We start from the raw sequence: 16,437 nt of genomic DNA, 5'->3' as shown, positions 1-16,437 counted from the left end.
GCGGCAGTACCTGGCCGAACCGGCTCCGAGGCCGAGACACACCGATAGAAGGGAGAGGAAAGGCAAGAGGGCAGCAATAGACATCTTAGCGCGGCCACACGGGCGGCCGCTGCCGGCTGCCATGTTTGGAAGGGCCGCGCCCGGGGGCGAAGCACCGCCCTGCGGAGGGAGCGCTTCCGCTTCCGGAGCGGGCGGCGGCGCTTCCGGCGGGTGACCCTGTGGAGTCCTTCTGTGCGGCGGGAGCGCCATGGGGCAGCGCGGTGAGCCCGAGGTGAGTGTGGGGCCGCGCCGGGCCCGCACGGCATCCCCGGACGGGCAGGCGGGCGGTAACGCTGTGCTCTCTTTTCTTTCCGCAGGAGGAAGAGGAAGAGCTCGTGGTAAGACGGGGAGCCGCGGCGAGGACTCGTCGCTGCCGGGGGCGGTTGCCCGGGTCCGTCAGCGCCAACGAGCAGGCTCGGGGGGCTCTGGCGGGGCCGGGCTGTGCCGGCTCTGTGGGGAGGCCGGGCTGCGGTGTGGATGCAGGGCTCCCTCTTAAAGCGCCGGGGCTCGGAGGGAAGCGGCATGCGGGGGTGTCCGTGTGCTCAGCGCAGCCCCGTGTCCGCAGGACCCCCTGACCACGGTGCGGGAACAATGCGAGCAGACGGAGAAATGCGTGAAGGCGCGGGAGCGGCTGGAACTGTGTGACGCGCGGGTGTCCTCCCGCTCCGAGACAGAGGAGCAATGCACAGAGGAGCTCTTCGACTTCCTGCACGCCAGGGACCACTGTGTAAGTCCCTGCTGCGGCTCTGAGCAGAGCTGCCTTCAGCCATGCTGCTGACAGTGCTGCCAGGTTGAGTGTGAGCTGTGGTAGCTGTTCAGTCCTGTTTTCTTGTTTAATGTTTGATTCCTCATTGTTATAACAGATCTAGCTGGGATTCGGTACGATATTAAACAATTAAATAACTCAAACCCCATGTTTCTACCCTGCAAATGTCACTTGGCTATTTCTGTCTTGTATTTGCTATTTAAAAGTTAAACCGTTTGAACCTGAGCCAAAACTTTGTAAGGCATCTCAATAGTTTTCTTGAATTGTTGCAGAACAAAAGCCAGGGCTGTGTAGCTGTTGTGCATTGGTGCCCCAGAAAACCAAAAGGCAGGTGGTGGCACCTTGCTGATTTCCATCCCTAAACCATGAGTTACTGAGGTCTCTCTTTCTTTCCAGGTTGCTCACAAGCTTTTCAGTAAGCTGAAGTGAAGGAGGGCATGGTTGTCCATCTGCTTCCACAGCTGGTGCCAGCGGTTCCTGGATCACAGTTCTGCTTCCTGCAGTCCATCCTCCATGCTGAGCATGAATGAAACGGCTTCCTGGCAGCCTGTCACTGCCTCTGTGCTCCTGGAAGATGTGCAGCTGTGCAAAAAAAAACAAAAACGTGTTGATGTTCTGTAATTTTCCATATTAAACATTGAGAGTTCCTGTGGAAGTGCCTGTGTTTATTTCCTAGTTCTCAGGCTTTTGACTTGTACTGGGTTAAGATGTGATCAGTGGGTGTTAGAGCCTAGTTAAGGGCAAGAGGGTTTCCTCACTTGAGAGAATGTCATTTTGTGCTGGCATGATCAGGTTGCAGCCCAATCCCATGGGGAAGAATTTGTCTGTTGGAGCCACAAAGATTATTCCTAAGCCCCGCAAGACCAGTGTTGTACACACAGTATGTTCTAAGTTAGACTAAGGGAGTGACCCTTTTCTAGGAGAGAAAAGTTCCCCACCCTCAGGGGAAACCTGTCACCTGTCCCTCACTGTCTCCTGCTTCTACCAGCGGCCGGAAGAGCCTCCTGGCAGCAGCCAGCTCTGCCTTCTTGCCCACGAAACCAACCACTTGGCTGGTTGGAGCCGTTTGGGGCTGGTTCACCTGCTCAAGCCCCGGCCAGGGTCACCTGGGCGGAGCTAAAGCCTTTCTGTGTGAGTTACCAGCCTGTTCTGCACGCCCTGGGACTGTCTGTGCTCTGCCTGCTCCTTTGGCGAGAGAGAATGTTTAGTAGGATGAAAACCTCGGGTATCTCACGGGGTAGAAAATTTTTCGGCTATTCTTCAAAGTGGAGTGAAAGCCACCACCTTATAAATTTGGCTGTTCTTTATCCATGTATTGGTTCATGGTCCTTTTGCTAGGGTAAGCGTATCATGCAAGTTCCAGTAGGTTTTGGCGTGGTTTTGTTGTTTGTTTTTTTTTTTCCCTGTGGCACAGGGCAAGGTCCAGCTGTGCCTGTGCCTTTGTTGCCGGATCCTTCTCCGCAGCTGATGCCCAAACCCATCTCAGTAATTGCCGGACGTTTAGGTTGGAAAGGACCTTAAAGATCATTGGGCACGGCCACATTCCCCGATCCCCGGTAGCTCGCAGCCCTTTCCAGCCGCGCCCCGAGCGTTTCCCGGTGCCGCCCCGGAAGGCGAGCGGCGATGGCGGCGCTGGGCGGGCGCTGGCGGGCGGCGGCCGCGCTGCTGCGGCGGCGAGCGGCACCGGGAGCGGCACCGGGAGCGGCACCGGGAGCGGGGCCGCGCCGGTACCGGCACAAGGAGAAGTGGGTGAGCTGGGCCGGGCCGGGACCAGGAGCACCCGCACCCCAGGGCGCTGCTTGCAGCCCGCTTTTGTCCCCGCTAACCCTTCTGCACCCCGCTGCAAATCCCCTTTTCATCCCCCCGTTTTACCGCTCGCTGCACTTTCGTGCCGCCACTCTATGTGCAGCCGTGCCCACCCGGCACCCCAAACACATCCGGCCATTCACAGAATTCTGGAATCAGTGGAGTTGGAAGGGATGCATCAGGATGCAGCTCCTGGTCCTGCACAGGACACTCCCAACAATCCCGCCCCGTGTCTGAGAGCATTGTCCAAATGCTTCTTGAACTCAGACAGGCTTGGTGCTTTGAGCGCTTCCCTGGGGAGCTCCTTCAGTGCCCAACCACCCCGTGGGTGAAAAGCCTTTTCCTGTTATCCAGCATAAGCGTCCTGTCACAGCTTCATGCCATTCCCTCGTGTCCTGTCACACTCACCCTCCGGAAAGGCCTTGTGGACTTCTGGCAGCGCAGAGCCCAGTGCTGGGTTCTCCCAGGAAAACATGCAGGCTGGGTGGAGGGGGGCCTGGGTATGGGGATATCGAGGTATTTTTTCTTTTAACACTTGTGTTATTTTCCCCACAAGGCTGCCACGGCCCCGCGCATCCCGTCCACGCGGCTGGCACTGCACCACTTCGACACCAGCTACAGCCTGCACCTGGGGGCCCTGTGGCCCTCGGTCCGTGCTGCCCTGCTCTGTGAGCAGAAATACGGGGCCCTCCTCAACAACTTTGCTGCTGCTGACCATGTTCCCCAAGAGCTGGAGCTGCTCAATGCCACCGATTTCATTTCTGAGGCCCCCCAAAAGGCACAGCACTGGCAGCTGGGTGCAGCTGTGGGGGAAGCCAGAGGGTGCCAGGACGGCTCTGATGAGGGCAGGACTGTGATGCAGGCAGGAATGGTGACACAGGCAGAGATGTCCCCACCACTTTGCACCTCCATCAGCTCCAAAATCAAGTGTTACACCTTCCCCAGGGGTGACATCACACGCTTTCGCCCTGCACGGTGAGACATCCCTGACAGACCACCCTGGTCTTTGCCAGCCTCAGGGTCTGCTTCCTTGTGTCCCCATCCTCACTTCCAACTGCTTTTTATTTTCTTTTCCCCTCCAACATTTGCTTTTGTTATACAAACTGATGTTTTCCAGGCCGGATTCTCTGGGGCTCCTCGACTATTACCTGATGGATGCAGCCTCTCTCCTGCCTGTCCTGGCACTCAACGTGCAGCCAGATGACTTTGTCCTCGACCTCTGTGCAGCTCCGGGTGGGAAGACTCTGTCTCTGCTGCAGACTGGGTTTTGTGGTGAGTGGGGATGGGTGTTCCCTTGTTCTCGTGTGTAAAACAGGGCTGGAGGAGTGTACTGCACCCATTCATGTCTGATCATTAATAATTTCTGTGTGTAAGAGCTGGAAATCAGGTGTGTTTTTGCAGAAGTGACATTCCCAGTGTGCTTGTTCTGTCCTGTCAGGGCATCTGGCAGCCAACGATGTCTCCATTTCCCGGACAAAGAGGCTGTACCAGATTCTCCATAGCTATGTCCCCAAAGAAGTCAGGGATACTGTGAGTGTCACGTCCTATGATGGAAGGGACTGGGACCAGGTGGAAGGTGGCACTTTCCATAAGGTATGTGTTTGGGAACCAGTGAAGATAAACCCATCAAGTTTACTTCTCTCCTCTTTTTGAGGAAGACAGCAGCTTATCCTTCCATATAACTGTGTAGTTTTCTGTAATCATCAATGCAGAGAAAGAGAGAAGACCAAGCCACATAAGGAGTAATATTTCCTCTGCTGTCCCTTCAGGATCTGGTGCATGTGTGCATCTAGAGTTTCACCTTTATTTGCCTGTGTAATACCCCTTAGAAATCCTGTTCTTGTCTATCATCTGGAAGGGGTTTAATGTGAAGATGAGATAATTCTGGCTTCTCAGCCATGTCCAGCCACAGAGGCTGGATTTGGTGTTCCAGGGGCTGGGTTGGATACTCTGGGGAGCATTGCTGCAGCAGCAATGCCCGTGTGTGCTGCAGGGGCATTGCCTGGAACACACACAGACCAGGGACATTACGTGAGGACATGAGTTAGTGCCAGATGTTTTCCGCCATTTTTTCACGTTCCCAAAATGCCAAAGCAGCCAGATGATTACAGTTCAGCGTGGTGCACACCTGTGTTTGGGCACTGGGAGCTGTTGAGAGGGATGGAGGAGGCTGGCTGCAGGAGGGCACTCGCTGAGCTTGACCTGTGCAGGGGGCTGAGGTGGGACCTCTGCTGCTGCAGGTGCTGGTGGATGTGCCCTGCACGACAGACAGACACTCTGCCATGGAAGAGGACAACAACATCTTCCACAAGAGGCGAACCAAAGAGCGTCAGATGCTGCCCATGCTGCAGCTGGAGCTGCTGATGTGAGTGAGCTCAGCTGTGTTGTGTTGTGTTATGTTGTGTTGTGTTCCCCGGGTGCTGGGAGCAGCTCTCCAGCACTGAAAACTCTACTTACTCTGTTCCCAACTGGAAAATGTGGAAACCATGTGTAGTTTTCTGGCAGTAGTTAGAACATATCAAATCACAGTAAGTGTAAGAAAGTGCAAGTATTCTTGGTCAGATCACTTGTCCTTCTGTCCCCAGCAGTAGCCATAGGATAATAAGATGGGTACAGTTGTTTTGGGTGGTGATCTCCTGAGTCCTGGCCGTCAGCCCCGAAGGATTCCTGAATGCACACCTATCCCAGCACACAAGAGGATGTGTGGTGCTGGGAAGTGCCACAGCTTGTCACTGTGTGCTGTGACAGCAAGGAAGCAGATTAGAGAGTCCCATGGCAGCGCTTGAACTGCAAGAATCTCTTCCCCTGAACATATATCCCATTCCTTTGGATGTGACTGCGGGATTACACCTTCCAGCTGCTCCCCAGTAGCATCTCCCATGTTAAATTCTTTATCAGTATAAGATATCAATGTATCTGTTTGACTCTTTGCCCTGGCCTAAACACTCCTCATGTTGCAGCGACACAGACTGCTGAGCCTGTGGAGTTCGGTGGGGTTTGTCTGTCACTTCTATGAGTTCCTGTTGGCCTCCCAGTTTTGGTGGGTGGGAATGTCTGTGTCCCTCCCCCAGAGTCCTCCCTGACCATGTGTGTGTTCCCCTTGCCTGCAGGGCTGGGATCCTGGCAGCCAAGCCAGGAGGGGAGGTGGTGTATTCCACGTGCTCCCTGTCCCCACTGCAGAACGAGTGTGTGGTGGAGAGAGCTCTGGACATTGCAGAAACACAGTTCAACATCAGTGTCCACGTTGAGGACTTGAGCCACTTCCGGACGCTCTTCCAGGACACGTTTTCCTTCTTCTCGGACTGCCGGCTCGGGGAGCTTGTCCTGCCTCACCTCACAGCCAACTTTGGGCCGATGTATTTCTGCAAATTACGTCGGATGTAGAAGGGGCAACAGACTCTCTTTGCTGTCTGGAAATAGCCCAGTATTTAAGAGAAAGCAGAACTGCTTTATATTTATTTTTCTTTCTAAAATGTCCTAAAGGAAGCCTGCTTTTTTACTGCAGACAGAGGGAATAAATGAGAAAGACCTGCTGTGGTGTTTCCTGAATATTTATCTGTTTGAGACTAAGGTGTTTAATCTGGGAAAGAGAGAGAGGTCTTATCAGAGGGAGCGATTTATCCATCTGTGTGGGACAGGATAAATGGCCCTGTTCTCTTCCTCCTGTCTGACTGCTTTGATCCTACATGAGCAGGTTTGGGTTAACGAACACCATCTGGGGATCTCAGCCTTTCTGTCCCAGATCTCACCATCTGCATAAATGAGTTGCATCTGCCCGTGCTTATCTCCTGCCTTCAGAGACAGCAGCCTGAGGTCCTGAAACCAGAGGTTCCTAAGATGCCCCTCCTGTGGGGTTGGAAATGTGTTTGAGATGCTGGAGATTTAATGCTGTGGAGAGGCCAGTGACTGTTGCCATCCTAGTGGATAAGTGTGAATGTTCCCATGCTAGATGCCATTTAATGTCCAGTGGGCAGGTGTTTTTATGATTCTGAGTAGTAACTTCGTTTATTGAATCATCATAACCAGTGAAGGATTACTGGAATTTATGATAAGAGTTGCCTAATAGTTTTTTATTTATGTGAGCAAAACACAGTGATGGGAAGTAATGGACATGGGTGTATTCCTCATGGGGCAACCCATATTACATCCATATGAAGTTATTCCAGTGCCAGCAAGAAAATACTATTGAGCTTCTGTAATCCTTTCCTCTCAGCACTGCCCTGCTTCTACTGGAGGCAGCACTGGTGGAAATAGGGGTGAAGGGGTGAACCCACATCCATGGCCATCCTTGCCAGAAGTGCAGTTCCTAGATTTACCACTGTTTGAACCTGTCTTAAGCCAGTCCTGCAGGGCATGTTGGTTCCTTATAGGATCTGTGTTGATTAGCAAGGCGAGGGGTCAGGAGGTGACATTTCCTTCCTCCTCCCCTCCTCGGTGTAATGTCTGCACTGCTGGTGGCAGTCGTGCAGCACTGTCCCTTCTCCTTGGGGACCATGGTGGCTATGGCACTCTCTTGTCACGGCTGACGGTCTCCACCTCCTTCATGAAGCGCAGGCACAGCTCCTCCTGCCACGGCAGAGCCACGCACTGCACGGCCACGGGCATCCCCACTGCTCCTGACACAGCCTGCAGCAGGTGCACAAGAAGTGAGGGGTTACCCGGGGGCTCAGACCTCCAGCAGATTTTGGGAATTTGGTTTAGGCCTGTGGCTCATCCCAGACAGTGGGGAGGTTGGAGTTTGAGCCCTGTTAGTGTGCTGAGCAGAGGGAAGACTCTTGCTGTTCTCTGATAGAAATGGCTGCCAAATCTTGGGTAATATGTTTGAGACACTTTCCCCCACACAGCCCTGCTTTGAGCTGTGCTGTAGGCAGATCTCTTTTCCTTCAGCATCCTCATTCCTGATCTATGCTCCACTGGTAGCCTGGGTCTGGCTGAAGGCAACATAGCAGGAGGAAAGTGCAGTGCAGTGTTGTGGGCTGTGGCTGTTGCAAGGACCTGCTCCCAGAAGCTTTGCTGCTTGGCTCCTTGCTGGCTTCAGCCTACCCTGCCTGCCATAGATCCTTTAGCCCTCCCCAAAGCTTAGTGACTTACCTTTGGGGCTTGGGAGGAAAGCAAGGGGTGTGTTCCAGGTAGATTTGGGTATTAGCAAGGGGTGTATAAAGAGGATACGAATGTTTCTGCACTGTGCCCATAGTGATGGAGATACTTAGGAGCCCTTGATATCATTGAAACTGTTACCTGAACTCCCATCAGCATTCTCTGCTCCACCACTTCCCATACCTGTTTCAGTGTCCTGTCCCAGGGGTCATCACAGCATCCTTTGTAAAGCTTTAGCTCTTCCTCATCAGCCTCTGTCACGGTGCTGACGGGAACAACCCCGGCAGGGAAGTTCAGGACGTTGTACAGCATCGTGGAGGAGATGGCAGCTGAGAGAAGCAGGAGAGGATGCAGACAGTCACAGCCTCCTGTCTTCAAATTTACACATTCTGTATTCACTGAAGGCCCTGAGAACTCTGTGTCTGTCTCCACCTGCTCAGAGAGCTTTCTGTAGTTACTTTTCCTTCCTAATTCCCATGAAATTCTTGAGTGGGCAGTGAAGCTCCATGGCAGTGGATGTTTGTTTCCCTCCTGTCTCGACCACTGTGCTTCTCTGCCCTCCTGGGAAGGCCCCAGACTCACTTACTGAGGAGTTTCCTGGGGTATCCCGTGTTGAAGGCAGGGCCCAGGACAGGGCAGAGCACAACGTCCAGCTGGAGTTCCTTCCACTGGGTGATGAACTGGGAGCGGTACTCCTGGGGGAGGAGAGGGGCCATGTCCATGCCTGGAGCCTCCCAGCCTCTCCAGGCACACCTGAGGAGGCAGCAGCAGGCAGTGATGCTCAAGGGATGAGGCAGAGGAGCATGTGTTTGCCTCCACGGCATGTGGCCAGAGGTGGCCAGGAATTTGAAAGGTCTCACTGAGGCCATCCCCGCTGCCAGGACAGCCTTCACTGTGCCTGGGCACGAGCACTGACTCAGAAGCCCATCCACCCCATTCCTATCCTGTCTGGGCTGACTCAAAAGCCCATCCACCCCATTCCTATCCTTTGTGCCTTTCCCTCCATCCTGTCTCCTCCCCAGCAACCCCTCCCCTGCACAATCCCTTTCCAAAACGATGACTCTCTGACCTGGCACTTGCCACAAAGCCTCAACTTGTAACATGATGCCAGAGAGGAAAATCCTCCAAACACACCTGTATTTGATGGTGATGATTCCACATCTCCTTCACTGACCTGCAAATGGAAATCATAGTAACATCTTTAAGCTTTAAGAGGAGGAGGAATTGCTTAAATAGCCCTCTGGGTTGATAAGCCCTGGTGATTTTAGCAATTGCTTAAAACAGTACAGCTTGCACAATGCTCCTGAAGTTTCCTTTGGCATCTGGCCAAGCAATTAAGCAGCAAATGTCTGGAAGTGTTGGAGAGAAGGTTTTCCTGATCGGCCTGGATTTAATACTCATCTCTTCCACAGGCTTCCTGTAATGACCTTATCCATTCACGTGCCTCATTCCTGTCAGGATATCACTAGGGGCAGTGAAGCCATGTCCAGGAATGAAGGACAGCCCCTGCAGAGCTCAGATCACAGCCTGTTGTGAATCCAGTCGCCCCCCAGCCATGGACACCTAGAGGAGAAGGTGTCACCCATTTCCATGGAAGTCCTTGGGGACAATGCCATCTTACCTCATTCCAGCCAAGGCACTCAGGTAGTCGGCCAGGCGGGGAAACTGGAAAGGCAAGAGGTTCCTTAGGGACATGACATGGGGCTGCAGTAACTTGTGTCACCCTGGGAAGGCCCTGTTCCTGTCCTCAGGGACAGGGACTCACCAGAGGTTTAAGAAGCAGAGCCAGCATCTTCTTCACCAGCCTCGGGATCTTGCAGGTATTCACCTGTGGTCTCAGGGCTGGATCTAAAATATCTCCTGTGCTGAGAGATGACAAGAGGATGTCAGAGAAGCTGTTTGCCTTTTCTCAGAGACCTGAGTGTTGCCTCTTTGGGATGGGAGTTGTGCCTGTGCTCACAGTGTGGGGATGGAGGTGTTGGCAGCACTGCTGCCAGAGGGCTCCTACTTACAACACATCCAGCCAGCTACGGCCTCCATCAGCAAAAAAAGTCTTGAAAAAGAGTTCAGTCATGACATAGGGGATCCGAGGAGGAGAGAAGAGCACCAGCTGCACCAAAACACAAGATTATGTGGCAGCCTAGGGATGTGAATAGTTTCCAAGACTCGAATGTGGATATTCCTCAAAGGCAGAGAGGCACCTCCCTGGGCTCCATGTGCCAAGAGAAGCCCTGGTTCAACCATTTTCCATCCAAGCATCTCCCCATGAGATGATTCCTCCTGTTTGTCCAGAGTTGCACTGCTCCCTTAGGGGTCTCTGCCTGGTGTTACGTGGCTGGAGGAACATAATCCCATACCTCAGCCAGGGCATTTTCCCCACAGATGTGCTTGGGAGCTGTGTCTGGTTTCTGAAGGGTGATGTCCTCAGTGAGGAGCGAGGCTGGGGACACCCTGGGGAGAAGAGCAGGGGGTGGTGGTGCTCACCTGGTGCCCAGCTGCCTGCAGAGCACACCTGGTTTCCCTCACTGCCCTCCTCATGCAGGGGGGCAGTGGAAAGTAGCCATCGGTGTCATAGTACCCGACCCGCAGGGGAGTGGAGCTGGAGTACACCTGGAACAGAGACACCAGTTTGGCATTCCTATTCCTAATGGGATTGCTGTGAAAATCCTTTAGACGTACACCATTGACCAGGTCTGGGACTAAGACTGGATCCAGCCACACCCACTCTGCATCAGGAAAGCAACGGGGGTCCTCTCTGAACCTTGTGATACAGTGGGAAGGTCTCCCCTACTCCTTGTATTTCCCTACCAAATTCTTAGATATGTACTGCTGGCCAGTCTGGGATTAGGACTGGACTCAGCTGTACCTAGGCTCTGTCAGGAGTTTAGAAAGCAAGGGGGTCCTTTCTGAACCTTGTGACTCAGTGGGAGGGTCTTCCCTGCCCTTTGCATCTTTGTCCTTTGCATCCCCAGTCTCCACGCAAATCATTCCAAAGTGACACTAAGCTGATTTTCCTTTGTATGCTCCATCTTTGTAATAAGTAACAGAGTGAACCCTGTCATTGAACTATGTCACCGTTTTGCAAATTTATATTAAACCCTGCTTTTTCCAATGGCTTTGGCAGTGATTCTTTAGTTGACCTAAATCACTCATTCATGACACCCACCCTGCTGAGGGTAGGTCTGCTCCCATGCTGACACCCACTGCAGAAGGGGGCAAGAGCTCCAAGTGCTAAGGACTGACTAATATTCTGGTTTGCTGTTTATAGTTCCACTTTCCAAATGTCTACCCCTGCCCTTTTCTCCAGGCCTTCCTTCAGGAGGAGCACAGTCACTCTAGACAAGTGGATTCAACCACTGCTAAAGAGAGTGGAGGTGCAAAAACCTCCTGAGGCTGGTCTGCTGCAGAGAGAAAGGGAATCTACCCTCAATTAAGAGATTTGCTGCAGCAGTCTCTGATCCTGTCTCATCTTCCCCTGAAGATTTCCAGCTATTTGCTCCCAGTGTTGCCTTCTTCCCTGCTCTTTCCTGGATCCTCTCAATTCAATAAGCTGCATTCCAGCTGAGAAGACAGACAGGATAAGTACTGATTTTTTTTTTTTTTTTAAATGAGAATTATGAACTGTGCCCTCAAAGAGATCTATTTTACTGAAAACCAGTACTGTAAAGATAAGTGGACCCTTCAGGAGGGTGTGTGGCACCCTGGAAGGAACCAGGGCTTGCTGAGTGAAGGCTCACCTGCTCATTGAAGGGGATGGGGGGCACGGTGGGGTCCAGCTGGAACATCTCCTGGCAGAGCAGCGCCTTCATGCACAGGGCCAGGCTGTCCACATCCCTGGCCATGGGCCCCAGGGCACAGGGGACTGCATGGGACAAGAACAAACACCCACACTGAGCAGATGGAAGTGCCAAACACCACCCACCCCCCTGAACAGCCATGCTGGGGTGAGCAGGCAATGAGGGAAGTTTCAGATGGACTCCAGACAGGCCTTTGTTGTCTCAGGTTTTCTTCTGGCCTGCAGGAGAACATCATGTTCTTCATAGGATATATAGGAAAGGAATTTAAAATTAATGTACCTGCCAGGACGCCATTGATAGGGCCAGTCACTCCAGACAGGCTGTGGGAAAAGAAGTATATTGTCATTTCAGTAATGGGGAAATATTCACAATGTGTTTGAAAAGCACAGTGGGGTCTCCAGCTCAGGACCAGAAACAGAAGGAAATTATTTCAAAAATTTGAATTGAGTAATTAAAAACAGGAAATTTTGGCCAAAATAAAACAACCAAACAAACCAAAACCCCAACATATCTTAGTTTTGGTTTAACCAAAACTGTTCCATTTTGGCATTATTTAACCACTTTAACTCCCTTTTAAGTAAGCAAATCAAGGCTAGATTTACAATGAAAATATTCCCATTTCACAAAATCTAACCATCCCGGGAGAGGTTTTGAGCAAAGCAAGCCACTCTTTCAGAGCCACCCTCTCTCCTCCCTCCAAGCACTCACCCAGGGCATTTCCCCTTGGGCCAAGCTTGCCTTGGGAAGGGATGGCAGGGCAGGATTGGAGGGGCAGGACTGGAAGAGCAGGGTTGGCAGGGCAGGGTTGGAAGAGCAGGGTTGGCAGGGCAGGGTTGGAGGGCAGGGTTGGAGGGGCAGGGCCAGCACCCACCTGAGTCTCTGAGCCGTGGGTTTGAGGCCGCAGAGCCCGCAGAAGCTGGAGGGCAGGCGGATGCTGCCGCCTATGTCGGAGCCGATGCCCAGGACGGAGCCTCCCCCTGCGATCAGAGCCCCCTCCCCTCCCGAGGAGCCCCCAGGGCTCTTCTGGGGGTTGAGAGGGTTCAAGGTCTGGCCAAAGATGGGGTTGCTGCACTCGTAGCTGGGGAGAGAAAAGCCAGGAAAGAGGCTGAGAGGAACAGCCTTGGGTTTGTTTGCTTTCCCTTGCAGAGAACCTGTGTGGCACAGCCAACCCCAACCTTTCATCCTATAAATCCACAGCTCATTCCCACCAGCCTCTGCTCTCCCTCCCATGTACAAGTGCACTCCATTTCTCTTAACTCATGGTAGGTTTTTTCCCCTCTTTGTCTCATCTGACAGCTCCTTCAGCTGATATTGTTGCCAGATAATGGAAGAGGGACTCTCCAGGCCAGGGAGAAGCCTGTCCAGGGCTGGGATTTTCCTTCAGAAGCACAACCAGAGGGAAAATTTTTAATAGTGTGTGTCACCTAAAGAGGGATTGTGGCACATTGGTCATTGCAAATGGGATGGCCCCTTGTCTTTTCAGGACCTTGACCAGGACGCTGTCCTCCTCCATCACAGTGTCCAGGCACTGCACAAGCCCACAGGTTGCCAAGTGGCCCTGCAGAGAGGAGAAGTGACAAGGGACACGGTCAGTGCAGTTCCCCTGCTCTTATGGAAGGATCATCTGGCATTCCTTCAGGGGTTGTGCGTTTGGTACCAGCCCTTGCTCGAAGGACTCCCTTTCCTTTCATCCTTGGCAGAGGGCTGCCATGCATTCATCAGGTTAAAGCTTCTCCTGAAGCTCTCCTTGCTCTTTTCCTTGCTCCTTTTCTCCCCTGACCCCAATGCAGCTCCATACTCCATAGGTGCACTAGCTCAGGATCAAACCCAGCTGCCCGAGTGAATCTACCAGTGGGTGTTCAGGGAAGGAATAATCCCATGTAAACAAAATGTGTGAGCCTTTTTCAGCTAGCTATGGTATTTGGGGCTTGCTTTGGGCTTAAAGCCTCCAACTTATCAGAGGAGAAATAATTTGTGTCTATAATTATTCATCCCTGGCTTTTCTCTGCTGATGGAGGCTTGTGCTGCTTTTGGCTGGGGTAGAGTTTATTTTCTTCACAGTAGCTACTACAGGGCTGTGTTTTGGGTTTTGTGCTGTAAACAGTGTTGATAACACAAGGATGTTATTGTTATCACTGAGCAGGGCTTGCACAGAGCTTCTCATACCAATGAGCAGCCTGGGAGTGCATGAGAAGTTGGGAGGGGACAGTCAGGACAGCTGACCCCAAGTGACCAGAGGGACATTCCACACCATATGGAGTCATGCTCAGCATACAAACCTGGGGGAAGAGGAAGGAAGGGGAGATGCTTGGGGTGATGGTGTTTGCCTTTCCCAGTTTCCATCACACATGATGGAGCCCTGCTCTCCTGGGTGTGGCTGAACACCTGCCTGCCCATGGGATGTGGTGAATTAATTCATTGTTTTGCTTTGCTTGTGTGCAGTTTACCTAATAAAATGTCTTTATCTCAATCCACAAGTTTTCTCATTTTTACCCTTTCTATTCTCTCTCCCACATCCCATTGTGTGTGGGGGGAGTGAGTGAGTGAGTGAGTGCCTTCAGACACAGCCAGGTTTCCTGTGGTGCAAGCAGGGAGGGATTTGGCCCCTTTCCCATTCTCCACTCCCAGCACTCCCCCAGCCAGCCCAGCCCACGATGGGACACTCCACAAACACAGAGGGAAGAACCTTGTGGCCGATGTGATCCTTGATGCTGACAGGGATGCCGTAGAGCAGCCCCTTCTCCTTGTGCCGTTCTATTTCCTGGAGCCGCTCCTCACACTCTGGGATGAAGTGTCGCAAGCAGTTTGTCTGCTGGGTCACTTCTAGGGCCTTTGTTGGACATTTGGGGAACAGGTGTTAGATAAGAGCAGCGTCATTCCACAGCTGCATTTAGCATCTACCTTGATCTACAAAATACAGCATGAACAACTCCCTCCCCAGAGCATCCCAGCTCAAGCCATCTCAAAGGACTGTCCAGTGATGGATCTGACCCAGGAGACAGAGCATATTTTTCTCTTAATATCTGCTATATTAAAGGCTAGTCATAGTCCAGCTCCAACAAGCCTTTTCATTCACCTGCACACACACCATGGCATGGAGAATGTAAAAGATTTGCTTTGTGCATCTCACTGTGGATGGACACTCACCTTCTCTAAGTAGGTGTACAGGACAGTCCTGGGGGACAGAGACCCTTCCTGGAGTCTTCCAGTGAGTTCCAGCAGGGGCAGGGACAGAATGGCCTCTCTCTGGACACCAGGGACCTGCAGAGGGAAGGTGAGGGGGATCCAGGGCAGCTGCTCCAGTTACCCTTTGGCTCAGGGGAGAAGGCTGTTAAGTTTTGTCAACATTGTCAACACAGCTTTCTGGAAAGGCAGGTCCTGCATGTGAAAGTTCAGACCTTGAGCTGCCAAGTGTTTTATCCTGAGTTTGGATATCAAAAACAGGATGCATACACAGGAACCCAGATGTAGAGGGGCTTCATCCACCCACTGCAGCAGAGGAGATGGCAATGCCTTCCTCCTGGCACAGTGGGACTGACCCACTGACCAAGTTGTAACCTCAGCTGAACAAACACTGCCTGGGGCAGAAGGTACCAAAGTCCTTGCACACAAGTCTCAGGTTGTCCTTTCATCCCTCAGAACAGATACAGGCAGTGTAGGACAGCCTGGGCTGAGAACATTTAGCAGCTCAAGCCCATCAAACTGCGAGGAAGTCAGCAGGAACTCACAGGTGATCTACCCAGGTAAAAAGACTGGCAATTCTCAGTGCCACCAGGCTTTTAGAGGTTTTATATCATATATTTGTACTTATACGGATATATATTTAAGAAAAAATGTTGTAGATATATGCATCACTTGTAGCTGGTATGCTTTATCTCCAGGTGTGTTACCTGTATAAACATGAGCTGGTTTACCCAGTATGTATTCAGAAGAGCAGAAAGGAAAGGTGGTTAGAAATGGTGTTGCAGTAGGAATTCAGGGCTGTGCTGGCTGGATGCCTGGCTCATTCACCCCCATGTCACATCCTGGTTTCTCCCAGGGGACACTGAAAACCCTGTACTTCATTAGTGTAAAGTTAGACCAGGCATCTGATGGGAGGTGCCACTGACCGAATGCTGCTTTTGGAGACACCCTCAGAACTGTCCAGAAGCCAGGTTTTAGAGACAAAGGTGTGAACAGATGTGCAAACTTAGAGTTAAGTAGAGAAAAAAGCTTTCTTGCTTCTACCCATTATTGGCAAGAGACATTTTCAGATCATGAAAGAATTGGGGTTTGGATCAATGAAGATCCAGTGCACCTGTGTTGTTCACAAACCTCTTCTCAGTGAGTAATCCACATTCCCCAAGCTGTAGACTCCCACCACATCTCATCCAGCTGGAGGAGGGCAGTGATCTCCCTTGCTCCCAAGGCACCCTTAATTCTTGCTGAGGGCTGCTGGCACATCTCCTTATAAAAGCTATGGGGCCATGAGCTGGAAGGAGGAGCTGAAGGACAACAAGAGCAGACACCCCAGTGGGACTCAGACCCCCGAGGAGGATGGGTTACCTGCTCCCTGAACTGCTGGACAGCCTTTGCCATTTTCTTCAACCCCTCATCCCGGGTCCTCCGAGCCTCTTCCATTTTCTTGTGCACCTTCTTTCTGCCCAGCCATTTCCAGACCCCCAGAGCTGCCACGGAGCCACCGAGCAGGGCGAGGGCAGCAGAAGTGTCCACCTTCCTGTCTGGCAGGAGCTCTCTCAGCTGCTGCTGGATCATCATGTGCATTTCTGGTCTCTGAGGATGCAGTGAGAAAGAAAAGCAAGGCAGATGCAGGAGACCTTCCCACCCCCCAGCACCCCTATCCTGGGTCAGCAAATAGTTCAGAGTTCAGTCCAAAGCTGACCTCTGCAAAGCTGCTGTAGGTGGAGTGTGCAGTGAAAATGATTAACCACC

General features: G+C 52.2%; 3 protein-coding genes across 4 annotated transcripts; 2 read left to right on the top strand and 1 right to left on the bottom strand.

Moving 5' to 3' along the window:
- The first annotated feature begins 148 nt into the window (after positions 1 to 148).
- UQCRH (ubiquinol-cytochrome c reductase hinge protein) lies at positions 149 to 1,460 on the top strand. The gene is made up of 4 exons (XM_014872042.2): positions 149 to 271; positions 357 to 377; positions 605 to 766; positions 1,202 to 1,460. The coding sequence occupies exons 1-4, from the start codon at positions 248 to 250 to the stop codon at positions 1,232 to 1,234; spliced, it is 240 nt and encodes a 79-aa protein (XP_014727528.1). The 5' UTR covers positions 149 to 247; the 3' UTR covers positions 1,235 to 1,460.
- A 953-nt stretch (positions 1,461 to 2,413) lies between these two features.
- Positions 2,414 to 6,144, top strand: NSUN4 (NOP2/Sun RNA methyltransferase 4). The gene is made up of 6 exons (XM_014872041.2): positions 2,414 to 2,554; positions 3,168 to 3,586; positions 3,729 to 3,883; positions 4,050 to 4,204; positions 4,852 to 4,976; positions 5,722 to 6,144. The coding sequence occupies exons 1-6, from the start codon at positions 2,429 to 2,431 to the stop codon at positions 5,993 to 5,995; spliced, it is 1,254 nt and encodes a 417-aa protein (XP_014727527.2). The 5' UTR covers positions 2,414 to 2,428; the 3' UTR covers positions 5,996 to 6,144.
- A 509-nt stretch (positions 6,145 to 6,653) lies between these two features.
- On the bottom strand, positions 6,654 to 16,426 carry LOC148222794 (vitamin D3 hydroxylase-associated protein-like). 2 transcript variants are annotated; one of them, XM_014872038.2, is made up of 15 exons: positions 16,051 to 16,426; positions 14,653 to 14,766; positions 14,192 to 14,335; positions 12,930 to 13,063; positions 12,377 to 12,583; positions 11,785 to 11,825; positions 11,446 to 11,570; positions 10,193 to 10,318; positions 9,721 to 9,818; positions 9,474 to 9,573; positions 9,330 to 9,373; positions 8,843 to 8,882; positions 8,295 to 8,403; positions 7,892 to 8,037; positions 6,654 to 7,237 (listed from the first exon to the last, which is right to left on the bottom strand). In XM_014872038.2, exons 1-15 carry the CDS (start codon positions 16,267 to 16,269, stop codon positions 7,112 to 7,114), a joined length of 1,773 nt encoding a protein of 590 aa, XP_014727524.1. In that variant the 5' UTR covers positions 16,270 to 16,426; the 3' UTR covers positions 6,654 to 7,111. The 2 variants fall into 2 exon arrangements, with proteins under 2 accessions (XP_014727524.1, XP_088025885.1); XM_088169759.1 differs by lacking the exon at positions 6,654 to 7,237 and having other exon boundaries at positions 8,004 to 8,140; positions 16,051 to 16,425.
- Between the last annotated feature and the right edge of the window lie 11 nt (positions 16,427 to 16,437).

The sequence above is a fragment of the Sturnus vulgaris genome, chromosome 9 (genome assembly GCF_052056855.1).
Source record: "Sturnus vulgaris isolate bStuVul1 chromosome 9, bStuVul1.hap1, whole genome shotgun sequence".
Classification (NCBI taxonomy): domain Eukaryota; kingdom Metazoa; phylum Chordata; class Aves; order Passeriformes; family Sturnidae; genus Sturnus; species Sturnus vulgaris.
Note: the sequence above shows the minus strand (reverse complement) of the source record. Positions and strands in the feature narration are given on the sequence as shown.